The sequence below is a fragment of the Hydractinia symbiolongicarpus genome, chromosome 8 (genome assembly GCF_029227915.1).
Source record: "Hydractinia symbiolongicarpus strain clone_291-10 chromosome 8, HSymV2.1, whole genome shotgun sequence".
NCBI classification, from domain to species: Eukaryota; Metazoa; Cnidaria; class Hydrozoa; order Anthoathecata; family Hydractiniidae; genus Hydractinia; species Hydractinia symbiolongicarpus.
In genome coordinates this window covers 16,368,817-16,382,263 of record NC_079882.1, presented here as the reverse complement: position 1 = coordinate 16,382,263, position 13,447 = coordinate 16,368,817, and the positions used below count along the sequence as shown (strand labels likewise).

Genomic DNA, 13,447 nt, shown 5'->3' with positions numbered 1-13,447 from the left:
ATGGGTTGCTGACGTCAGCAAAAATTAAATGACGCTTCTTTTTCATTTTTTATCCTGCCTGAGTGGATTTTTCCACGGGCTTTATCGACTAGTCTTTTTATTAATACGGAGTGTCCGTCTGTGACAGGTAAAGTGGATCTGTTCATTTCCCTTTGATGTAACCAAAAAAGTGACAACAGGTATACAAATTCCGAAAAAAATAATTTTTGTGTTTTGGCAGGTCTTTGCTGACGTCAGGAAAATTTTTAAACCCTTATATCTCATTAACTATTCATCAAAAGCACATAATCTTATACATCTTTTTATTCAGCGCTTTATAAAGGCAACGTGAAAACAAGGTTTTAAATTTTTTGGTGGATGGATAGTTCACGTCATCGAAATTCGAATGACGTTTTTTTCCATTTTTATCCTGCCCCAGTGGATTTTTCCACGGGTTTTATCGACTAGTCTCTATGTTAGCCGTATTTTGTCCGTCTGTCCGCAAGAAAAGCGTCGTGCAACGGACACACGAATTAACGTTTAATTTAAAAACGGGCAACCCCGTGGATTTTTCCACAGGTTAACGACTAGTTGGTATAGAATATCGCTCCCAGCTTGTGTAAGTATATTCGTGCCATTCCGTCACGCGCGGATAATTAATAAGAGAATCAGATAATAAAATATTTGCCTGTTTAGCAACGCTGTGCATTGAGTTCTTGCATGATATTTCTGGTTGATTAAGTTTACAATTATGCAAAGAAAAGAACAGTAGTAAACAAATATCTTCCTGAGGTAAAATTCGCTATACATTTTTAAATGTGATTGTTACAGAAAGAAATCCACGCTAACCAAAAAGTACTGAAAAAAGTCTTGGCCTATGAAAATTCGTTTATCACATAAAAAATAGCTGAAATATATAAACATGAAAAAAACAAGTAAAATTAGAAACCGTGATATTATAGTTTAAAAAACGTGAAGGATACAAAATTTTAGAAAGCATTCATCTACAACAAAATATTTTACTTTAGTCCACATTAAATTCATGTATGGAGGTTTTCGATCTGTGTTTGGCCAACAAATTGATGATCAATTTTATTTACACTGAAAACAAAAGCCAAAATATTCATAGCAGCGAACAGCCTCTTCCACGTTCACGATAAGGATTTTCCGACGCTGGTACTTTGTAGATCAAAGGATCACTTCTTTGTTCTTTTTCACAAAACGAAATAATACTAAAAAATGAAAAAAACATTCTGGTTAATTTTTTAAACATTCAAATTTGAAGGATATTCAGGTTACCATATACACTGCCTGATACGCCCACTTTCTCTTATCAATTGGATTATTCCACCTCATCTTAGATTGGCTGATTTTCGGTACGAAAACTACAACTGATGGAGAATGTAATAAATTTTAGCTCACAATTCCTTTGTCGCATCCTTTTTAACAAATATTTTTAACGCTATCAATTTTTTAATTTTTAATGTTAAAATTCACGTAAGCAGCTTGAAAATGAATATCCATATAATTGTTTAGGGGAGCATTTGAAAAAGATTTTTTAGATAATCAGATTTTAAGTATCTCTACTAGAAAAATTGTAGGTATACAAAAAATATAACATGTTAACGCAAATTTAGACATTTTTGACATTAGTTAGATTTGGGTGGAGTAAATGGAAAGTGCAACAAGAATCTCAGACACTTTTAGCTCAACCTTTCTTAATGTCTATACTTTTTGTTGATAAAAGCAGTTGGTATTAACACACTGATTAGCCAGTCAGCTACTACCATGTTAGATAATTTTTGTAAGCTTTTATTGTAGAGAGTATTGTATAATCCTTTCGCTGCATTTTTTGGTGTTTTCAATAAATGCTAAAAATCTAAAACATCTGCCAATTTTTTTAAAGTTTAGCTTGGTAAGGATGAAAAACGTTTGAATTAATAAATTTGTTATTGAAAATATTTCATTAGATTTAAACACAGATTTTACACAAAACGTCAAATTAATTCATGCATTCAGTTCTTCTTCACCAGTTTCCACAAAAAGTACAAAATCAACAGCTTGCAAGGCATAAAATCTAGTGGTACAACTAGGTTTTACATACAAAATTTTCAATATATTGCATATGGTCCTCCCTCTCATAACAACAAAAAAATGGTATATATTGTCCTTGAAAATTCTGTTTCACATTTTGTGGCTAGGCAACACTTTCTAAATGATAATTCAGGCTCAAATGTCTAAGTTTAATTCAATTTAATGTTAATTAAAATAATGTATATACTGTTCTTTTCTGCACAATGAAAACATATATATTAAGTACGCCCTCAAACAAATTATATACATATAACAGTTAAGAAAATTAATGCAAGTGCATTTTAGCCTTGAATTCTCAAAACTCTATAAATTAGTGTAAATAATCAATTTGGCCCATGTGGTTCTTCTTTTCTTGCCTACTAAAATGTGTTAAATATACAAACCTTTGTAAATATTCGTAATTCATCTATAAACCACTTAAAAAGATGTAAACCCTCTGCCTTTTTAATAAAGAAAACACCTGGCTCAATGACTTTATTTACTCCTTTTCTGTTCTTTTAAATAAAGACATTACATTGCAATGCAGCTATATGATTCCCACAAAGCCATTGTGTTACGAAGCTGTAAAGCCACAAAGTTATTCAAATCTATGAGGGCTACAACAGAGTCAATAAACTCAATCCCGCACATTTTAAAGGATGGCATGTAATAATGGACCAGTCAAAAGATCAAGGTGCAAGAAATTATAGCGTACAATGGTACAATTTGGCCACTTTTTATGAAAAAAATAGTATTTATATTATCGCTTTGCGCCGCCCTGTTGTGGCTTATTTTGAATATTAAACATAGCCGGACACCTACAATTAAAAATAAAGTTAAATCCTAACCAGCTGTGTATCACAATTGGCCTGGAAAAATGGAACACAGAGTGGTACAATTTCGCCAGGATGGGTACAATTTCGTCAGCTAGGTTTTTAACTGTGAAAAAGAAGCAAGATATCCTGGGTAATCTATGTAATTCAGCTTAATACTCTTCTCTAAGACTCTTATGATGTGCCTAGGTAAAAAAATTGGGTTTACAAAATAAATCTCCTTAGATCTATCAAAATGAAGTCCAGCGAAGTTGTACCAGTTGCTGGGGAAAAGAGGATCAGCGAATCACGAGTCTGGGAAAGATTCGGTGTAGCAGAAGATTGCTTTGCTTATCCAAACCTTGTATTTTATTAAAGATGAATCCACAGAAGAGCCGTAAGTCAATAAAAGTGAGTGTAAACGCCTGACTGTAGCATGGACAGAATTTATTTCTTCCTGGCGAAATTGTACCTATCGTGAAATAGTTATTGCTGTTGCTATAGTTATTGCAAAGTTATTGCTGTTGCTTCAACTGTTGCGTCTTTCGGAGAAAGGACTGTAACAGGTAAGAATATTTTGCTATGAAGCCACCCTTCCCATTATTCTGATCTGATCTCATGAGGGATAGCACCTCCATTTGTTGAGGGATAGCACCTCTATTTGTTGAGGGATAGCACCTCCATTTGAGGGATCCTATTGAACATTTTCGCTAAGAGTACAAAACCACGACCACAGTCTTTGGCTTTAACTACCTGCACACTACAAAAAATACCAATAAAAGAAAGTTTTTAGCCATACTTACTCCTGGGCACATTCTGAAACCTTTTGACGGTTTATCTTTAACTCTCTTCGTAATTGCTCATTGATTTTCTTTAAACTTTCAGCTTGTGCTGACATACCTGCATTTACTGGTGCTGATGGCATATTTTTTAGTTGAGAAATTAACCTGTTAGAGCTTTAAGAACTGTTACCTTCTGAATGTTGTTTTTTTCTACTAGACCCAAAGGATGTGTAAAAGCAAGATGGCGTCCGATTAATTATGCAAACCCCTATTTAATTTATGCCTTTTTAGCGTTTAAAACTGCGTCTACCTCGTTCCCAGGAATATTCAATTTTTAAAACCGACTTTCATACATCGCAGTCTGGGCACGAATAAAGCGCTTGTAGGGACAAATTTTTAGCTTGTTTTTGTGTGACTCGATAGCCCAGTCAAGTTTCTCAGTCACTTTCTCACAAAGAATTATTTGTGTTGTACGTAGAAAGGCGGAGAAATGTGTAACCTTTTGTTGTTTCTTTCCTAATTCTTTGCTTTATACTAACGTTTAACTTTTAAATAACGTGTTAAAATGGTGCTGCTAGTTCTTTCTATGATATATTAACTTTTTATTAAAACAAGAACAACTTACAATTATTAACTTTTACAAAGTTCAAAGCTGGATGATGGTAAAAGGGTATTCTTAGCTCTGTGCCTGCAGAAGCAATGAGCTGGACTGAACGCACTGCTAGATATTACACATCTTTTCCTTATAATCAACCTTCATCGTGTGAATTAAATATATATAGCTAGATGGCTGAAACCACCATATGTACAACAATGTAATGTATGTTGCTATGGCTACAACAAGGACAACCAAAAAGAATTAGAGATAGCTAGCTAATTGTTGCAAAAGTAGAAGAAATGAATAATCAAATATCAAGCTAAAAGAATCAAGATATGGATAATTATCAAAGAATATTTTTAAATTTGGAGGTTATTAAAAGTGCCACAACTGCATATGTAGCTTATACTGTCCTTATTACGTGATTATCTAAAAGCGAATATTTAACCTCGCCAACCACATAACTTTATGGTTTAGCATCTCTAAAAATAACTTTGAAAAAATTATGATGGATTGGGAAGTCATCAGATGAAAAGCGAATTATTAAAAACATTTAAACATCCATTTAGCTACTATAATTTTGTTGTTTTGATGCAGACAAAGTCGTAATCAAGACATATTTTCAGACAATGTATAAGGAACTGATATACATATTGGAATATAGATATATTGATAAATGCTAATGCCAAATTTCGCTAACAGATTCATTGTTAATCCTGTTGGGTTTAAAATTGAATTTTAAAAGTTTTTTATTTTTTAATTCAACCTTTTCTGGCTAACTTTTTTTTTTTTGAGGAAAAGATTTTATGTGGCGCCGTAGATTAGTGGTTATAGCTCTCGTACTCTGTGCGGGAGACCGGGGTTCGATTCCTCTTGACGGCGATTCAACATGGGCGAGTGAATGTTACCATAGCCCCGGGTTAACCCAAGCCATGTGAGGGAAATTGGGAAGATGGCACACTGTGTGGGCCGTTGGATGTTGCCGGGAGTTGTCTAGTAGAGCGCGGGCTCTAATTGGGTCTGCGTAGCTCAAAATGAGCATTAAATACTCTAGGACTCTCCATCTACGCCATGGCCCCTCCTGGAAATAATAGACAGGGTATATCCCTCGATATTTGTGAGGCTAGCCATGTAAAATATGCACATCTATCTATCTATCTATCTATTTTGAGGATGAAGGTAATCTTTAAGAGATGGATTTTTACAGAAAGAAGTTTTCATGATTTTTTTAGGTTTTTTTCTTTAGTTTACAAGTTCACAACAAATTTTAAGAGTCAGTCATGTGTTTGCATGTGTTTACAACTTATTCGCTGAAATTAATTCTTCTAAATAAGTATAAAGAGAATATTTTCTTACTTACATGTCATTTTGCTATGATATCTTTTCAACTTTTTCCTATCCTTGTCAGAAAAGTTTGACCCACAATTCCCCTTCTAACCAATTATATATATACAATATTAAATTTTGGCTAATCTGGCAATTTTTGCAAAAACAGGTTTGCTGATGCTGAAGATTTAGTAATTTTAGTGAAGGAAATATCAGTATTGTTAAATAATAAAAACTTTATTGTGGATAAAAAATGAAAAAAATTGTGGTAGAAATTTGTGGATGTTGGATTTTAATGTTTTTGTAAATTTAGGGTTAAGGGAGATGTAGCTAACAGCTAACATAATGATATTATAAGAAAAGTATTTACAGTGATGTTTTCCTTGCCCCTGCACACTGACCAGTCTAACTAGAGCTAACTGGTTTAAACTACACCTTTCACCACACCTTTCGTCAGCTATTTACCTAGCTAGTTAGCTAACTGCACTTGCTTTGTTTTGAAATATAATGGTAGTAACTATTGAGGACAATACTTTTTAAAGGTAACAATAAAAATTAGCAATGTGGTGCCAACAATAACATTTCTTTCTGGTTAAACACGTCGTACACTTGACTTTTAGCTAGGCTAACCTTCTAGTCATTTAATAACCTTGAATTTTGTGCCTTTTGGATAGAACACAGTCCATAAACCATTGAAGAATACACTTCTTTAATTTTAGTGTTATAATAGTAAAGCAGGGAGGTATAAAAGTTCTTTCATACCTCCATGGGTAAGCCACAAGTTAAATTTTCTGTTAATGTTGTTGTTGTTTTCTTCTTCTTGTTGCGCTACCATTATGAAAAATTTATCCCTACAAACGATATACTCGTGCCCAGACTGCGCTGTATGAAAGTCGGTAATGTATAATTCCACACGTAATGGACATTACGACATGTTAAAGGGGAATTAAGCCCAAATTTTTTTTCTTCGGAAGTATCTTTTACAAACCCTACTTATTTTGATGGTAAATAAAAAAAATGAAATTATTTGAATTTACATTCCTTTTCTAGCATAAAAGTTGACAACAGTAATCGCCATGTTAAAATCAAAATTATATCTGTGATGGAGATCTATGACGTATTTTACGCTCATTTCAATTTTTGATCTCTTCATCTTTTTTAAAGTTGTTTACACAATGGTTGTAGAAATAGTACTGGGGGAAAGGAGAGGTGAAGAAGTCTTTTTTATGATTCCTCGCCCAAACAGTAATGAAGAAAAGTTGCGTTGTTTGAGACGGATAAACACCATAGGTCGCTTTTTCGTTGTTATTATTGTTTGTTTGAAAATGCTAAGTCCCGTTATATGTCAACAAATTCTTTAAAACCAGTATATTTTCTATTTGGATCAGGAAATTCTTCCTTTATCTATTCGCACAACAGAACCTGGAATCAACACGCGACATCCTTTCCCAAGCCTTTCATAATAACGTACCCAGGCCGTGTACTGTCGGTAACTGGTGTACCTCATTTCCGTACGAGGAATCAAAGTTTATGTTATAGTGTAAACCAGGATAAAATATTCAAAAGAAATTATTCATTCATCAAAATTTCTTTGAAACAAAATGTTATTTGAGGCACATGAGCTCTCCTCTCCTTCTTTAGTTGATAATCAAGGAATGACATTATTTTTATGTTTAAATAATCTGCGATGGTGCGTAATTTTATAGCGCGTGGACCTGTAAGATTATAAAGCGAAAAGTGAGAAGATAAGAAGAACGTTTAATTTTTTGTGTGACTATCAGAAATATGGTCTGTGAAAATAATTACGAGAAACATAATTTTTGAAGAAAGACTTACTTAAACACTGTGCGGTGCAAACATAAAATTTCAAAATCCTTGTGCATCGTAATGCACTTGTTATCATTTAACTTGTCGTTCAATAAATTGGAAAGTTCTTGGCATCACTTGAATATTCTACTTCTGAAATAGGAGAGCCAGAGCAGGAGTATTTTACATACCTCGCTGCAGTGTGAAAGTGAGCCAAAGATAACGGCAGCTGATGCAACGAAGATTGCTGTGGACCGCAAGAATGTCAATATTGACTTAATTGAAAGACCACATACCGAACAACCTCAAACCATTCAAAAGAAACTGTCCCTAAGTTTGAAAATCGAAAGAAAGTGGAAGCTTCAATCAGGGAAAGCAGAAAACATCTTATACAAATCATGTCTTCTCATAACTGTTTTCTGTGTCAACCATCTCTAACTGTTGAAGAATTAGCCAACAGAAACAGGTCATTACTGGAGTTTTTTCCCCAACCATGTAAGTCAATATTGACATTCTTGCGGGCCACAGCAATCTTCGTTGCATCAGCTGCCGTTATCTTTGGCTCACTTTCACACCAAGAGCAAGCGACACGAAAATCGACATTTTGGTTAGACGCCTATCTAAAAAACAGTTTTCTAAATGTTTTACCGTGACATGAAAGAAACAGAACTACAATTGCTGCTTTGTTATCTCGAAGTAACTATATCGCAATATGCGGCAAAGTTGCACTTGACTTTAGTGACTATTTCGACAAATTCCTACCAGATTTCGTACCCAGCACAACTCTGACGACACACGAAATATACACTCATTGCAGCCTTTCCACCGAATAACACATGTGTTCGTCAAACAAACCAGACTTTGGCCTTCAAAAGACCTGTTAAAGTATAAAGTGTAGTAACACAATCGAAAGCATAAACTTTATTTCCATTGTTGTCAACTTTTCAGTGCAACTCTAAAAAAAACACCACAAAAATGTATGAAGATCCCATTAAAATTATTGCAATGCATGATACTTTTAAGAAATAATTACCTGACATTCACACAACTCATCTGTACAAAGGGAAAAGAAGTGCATACACGTATCGTTTTCAAACGATGCTACCAAGAACAGTATGAGGAAACGGTGAATTGAATTTCCACATTCCAGTGAATGGATCAAAAGCATTTTTCCACTAAAGGTATAGATATTATAATCCTTACATTAAAAATGGCATTTAAAATAAAATTTGAATTACATTTAAATTACATTTAAAATAAAATTTGACATTGTCATACTTTGTAAAATAATTGGGAAATAAGGATTAAGGCATTACCAAATGATCAGCCAATCCACCATCACTACCAATTTCTTCTTCTAGCTTTAAATGGACATCCTCTACGTCGTCAGTTATATCTCTCCATCTTCACTATCACAAACGTTATCTGAGCTATTTACCAGTTTTGTAGCGAAACATGAAATGGAAGATATACATACATTTCTTAATTGACAATGCATTTGGTATAAATTCAAAATAATTAAAAATGTCACAAAGCACCTTAAAAAGATTCTTAATAAAGTGAACAAGTTTCTTTTAGGATTAAACAACGAAAATAAAACAAAAAACGACGCAAACAAATTGTATAATTTATCTCTTGCATTTTTCATCTCCCAATTCGGAATAAACTGGCAACTGTTAGTTAAAACAAAATTATAAAAATATACCTTGTAAATTGGCTACCTCTTCTTTAATGCTTCGGAAAACTTTAAGATGTTCACAAATCTATTCGCTATCATCTAAGGTCACGTAGTTTCTCTTTTTTCCAAATACATGCTGGCATAAGCCTGATAAACAAGAGATGTTGAGACTGAAATACGTTGATAAACTGAACTTCGTCTTTTGAAATCACGTTATACTTTTGGTTGGACAAATGTTGCGTTGGCAAAAGAATTACAGTATAATTGTGTGAAATGATGGCTTTACTTACTAGCGCATCTGTATTGCAGGTTACCATTGGACATAATGGCGGCAAGGCGTGCGGACGTGTTTTGCTTGCTCCTGTTGTTCATTTTTATTTATACATGTTTTTGCATCAGAAAAAGTTGCTTTTGTCAACCAGATGGGATCAGTATCACTATTACTGGTTTGTGTAAAGAACAAGAAGAAACATTCGTTTATTCGTCACTGTTTGCAGTTAGATCGAAGTCCATAGCTCGATACAGAAAAAGAAGTTTGATTTGTTTGTTATTACTGGCTTGCGGAGATGTCGAAAGTTGTCCAGGACCGCAATATGAACAGATGAAATCGTTTATAAACATGAAAGGTATAAAGTTCTTACACCAAAATATCAGAGGAATTTTTCATAACATGGCAAATCTTACTGCATTATTATCTTATGAAAATCGTATAGACATTTTGACATTATCTGAAACTCACATCGAAGCACAGAGTGGGTTTGATAACAACGATTTATACACAATACCGGGGTACAACTTCATTTCACGTTGTAGAGAAATTGGGAAAGGTGGAGGTGTGGCCACTTATATATCGGAACAATTGACATGGAAAAGGAGGGAAGATCTAGAGGTGAATGACATTGAATGTATCTGGCTCGAAATTTTTCCGAAAAACGCAAAAAGTTTTCTTATATGCTGTATGTATAGACCCCCTGACTCATCTCTATATCTGAATTCTCGTTTTAACGAAATTTTAAGAGAAATGTTAATAGCTGTTAATAAATTAACACTAGAAACAATCATTATGGGCGATGTTAATGTGAATTATTTGAAACAAGGTGATCATCGTGAAATCAAAGATATATTCAAATTGCAATCATTTGTACAGCTCGTAAAAAAGCCCACGAGAATAACGCAAGACACTGAAACATTAATTGATGTGATATTTACTAACAAAAGTTCGACGATCTCCCACACGGACGTTCTACCTCTGAGTCTGAGTGATCACGATTGTATTGGTTGCGTAAGAAAAGTTAACCATCAAAAGTTTAAATCGCGCACCACACGATGTCGAAATTACAACAAATATGACCCTGAAAAATTGAACACAGACATAAATAATCATGATTGGCAACCTATGTATGAAATGAGTTCCGTGGAAAGTTCCTGGGAATATTTTAAAACAACAGTACATGCTATAATCGACAAGCACGCTCCCGTTATAACCAAAATGGTAAAAGGACGTTCCTGTCCGTGGTTGAGTGCTGAAATTAAGAAACATATGAACAATCGAGATAAACTCTTGAGAAAGGCACGAAAAACGAAGAAAGCGTCAGATTGGTGTTTGTACAGACAATTAAAAAATCTTTGTAACAACAAAATTCGAGTTGCAAGAAATGGTTATCAGAAAAACTTGTTAGTGGAAAACCGGCATAATCCTCGTAAGTTTTGGAAAACAATCAAAAGCATATTTCCTGCAGAAAAGTCATCATCTCCAACAAATAGTGATCAGCCGGATGCAGCTGAGAAGCTTCTTTACGCTAACAAATTTTGTCGATACTTTTCACATTGCGCTAAAAAATTGAAGGACGTCGCTTTTCCATTACGAAACCTTATATGGAGATATACTCCAATAATTTCGACCAGGACTGATAAACTCTTTCATTTTCATTACGTCACGAAAGTGTTTGTCGAAAAAGAATTAAAATCTTTGAAGAGAAAGAAAGCCACCGGTGCAGATGACATACCACCGGGTGTTTTGAAAGATGCTGCTACACTCCTTTCTCAACCATTAGCATTCATTATAAACCTGTCGCTGCGTACCAGTACAATACCGTCGGACTGGAAAATCGCAAAAGTTACGCCACTTTTTAAGGGAGGAAATTCATCTGAAGAAACAAACTATCGACCTATCTCAGTTCTTCCTATAGTTTCCAAGATTCTAGAACGTGCTGTTAATCACCAATTAATTGATTATCTAGAATCAAATAACTTACTTTCTCGAAATCAATTTGGGTACCGTCGAAAACGATCAACGGAGATGGCGACTACGTTATTAACGGACAACATCAGGAAAGAAGTAGACAGTGGCAATCTAGTTGGTGCAATTTTTGTTGACTTGTCAAAAGCATTTGACACTCTTAGTCATGGATTATTACTGTCAAAATTATGTTCTTATGGTATTAAAGGAATTGCTTTGAATTGGTTCTCAGACTACCTCTTCAATAGAAAGCAGTATTGCGTAGTAAACAACGTAGCATCCGAAGAGAAAAGTATTGTCTGTGGTGTGCCACAAGGATCCATCTTAGGACCTATCTTGTTTTTACTTTATTTCAATGACTTTGAAGAGTGCGTTAAATATTCTGAAGTCGTAGAGTTTGCAGATGACACGGTGTTATATTTTGCGAGCAAACGGTTACAAGACATCGAAGACAAGTTCAATTACGATCTCGAGAAGATAGCCGAATATCTCAAAGATAACGAATTAGTAATAAATCTCTGAAAAGGAAAGACCGAGTCAATGGTATTTGGAACTCAAAAACGACTCTCGATGTATTCACGACAAATGAATTTATATTACAATGACGTTCCAATATCTTCAACTACACATTATAAGTATCTTGGTACTGTTTTGGATCCATCTTTGAACATGAACGAAAACTTCAACACGATTTATAAAAGAGCTTCGAACAAGCTACGTTTGTTAAGTTCACTCAAAATGGGTCTTACTGCGGATGCTGTTAGAAAGATCTACACAGCTATTATTTTACCAGGATTATCCTATTGCAGTAACGTTCAGCTCAAATTCAGTGATACTCAAATAAAGAGACTCGAATCCATTGACAATCGTGCTAGAATTCTGACTCAACAAAATGTTCCTGAGATCAGAAAAGAAATTGAAAAACGAGCTGTGCTGTTTGTTAAAAAATGTTTGGATGGTAATGTCTGTGATAACTTTCAAGACTACTTCACTGTGAAGCGTCATCAAAGAACAACAAGAAACAACGGTTTTCTTTTATTTATACCTAAAGTGAAATTAGAATTTGCAAAGGGAAGCTTCTTTTCAATGGGTGTGAGTTTATTCAACTCTTTACCCATTGGAATTAGGCAATGTGAAATTTTTGAGGAATTTAAAGCTTTGTGTCAAGCACATTTTGTTTGATAAGTGTATTTGTGAGTGTGTTTTCCATACAGCCTGGTTTAGCTTTTGACACAATCTTTTTGAGTTTTGTGTTTTCATTTTTTTTCAACTGAGGACTCTATATAGTGCACCGTTTTGTGACAGTTTCTTAGTTTGTTTCCCTGTTTTTCTCGATATAGTCTTTCTCTCTTTTTGTCTCTCATTTTATCCCGTACAAATATACATAATCTTCACATTACATATTTACTTTTTATCTATTGTATATAACCATTTTAAATGAATATTAATATTTTTAACATTTTATTTTCAGGACGCATATTTATAACAGTGTTTTATATACTGACATGCAAATCCTGTATAAACATTCGTTAAATAAATAAATAAAATAAATAAATTCGGAATTTGTCTCGTATACGCGTGGTCAGAACTTAAATCAAAACGGCGAACGTTATGCCACGAGATATAAACAAAAATAACTTTCTCATTTTTTAACTGCAAATTTTCTCTGTATTTACATTTAGAGAGCAACATTTATAAACGAATAATAACACAAAGTAAATCAGTGAAAATGACTTCTACCTGTAGCTGTTATTCTTTCAGCAAACAACAATGAAGACACATCAATCCTTCCCAAATAATTTCGCCAAAATTCATCTGCACAGGAACAATTCCAGACAACATCGTTATCCTGAGGTGAGGTTTCCATGAATACAATAAGATAATAAAAAAACTAAAGACAAAAAAACAACATTGTCTCGTCAGTTTTGTCTCGTATAGTAGAGTTTTGTAAAAATTTGCTATGTAAAATGTGAACCATTGTGAAAAGGATAAAGAAATTGCTGAGGACATTATAATCTATGTTTAATATTATAATATGAAAGTCATCTCTACCTTAAAGTTGCCATTCTCCAAATTATAATCGTTCATTACAACTGTCTGATTAGTACTGCTAAACACTCTCCATTTTAAGGTTCCGTGATTCAGTATATTATC

At 34.0% G+C, this 13,447-nt stretch overlaps 1 protein-coding gene across 1 annotated transcript; it reads right to left on the bottom strand.

Annotated features, from left to right (window-relative positions):
- Positions 1 to 751: 751 nt before the first annotated feature.
- On the bottom strand, positions 752 to 3,913 carry LOC130654844 (guanine nucleotide-binding protein G(I)/G(S)/G(O) subunit gamma-8-like). Its single transcript, XM_057457485.1, has 2 exons — positions 3,668 to 3,913; positions 752 to 1,211 (listed from the first exon to the last, which is right to left on the bottom strand). The coding sequence occupies exons 1-2, from the start codon at positions 3,787 to 3,789 to the stop codon at positions 1,103 to 1,105; spliced, it is 231 nt and encodes a 76-aa protein (XP_057313468.1). The 5' UTR covers positions 3,790 to 3,913; the 3' UTR covers positions 752 to 1,102.
- Between the last annotated feature and the right edge of the window lie 9,534 nt (positions 3,914 to 13,447).

Bases quoted from the DNA above. Each gene is read 5' to 3' on its own strand.
- LOC130654844 (XM_057457485.1), bottom strand. From the start codon at position 3,789: ATGCCATCAGCACCAGTAAATGCAGGTATGTCAGCACAAGCTGAAAGT. The intron at 1,212-3,667 runs GTAAGTATGGCT...TTCATTTTTTAG, and splicing joins GTTTCAGAATGTGCCCAGGA to TATTATTTCGTTTTGTGAAA.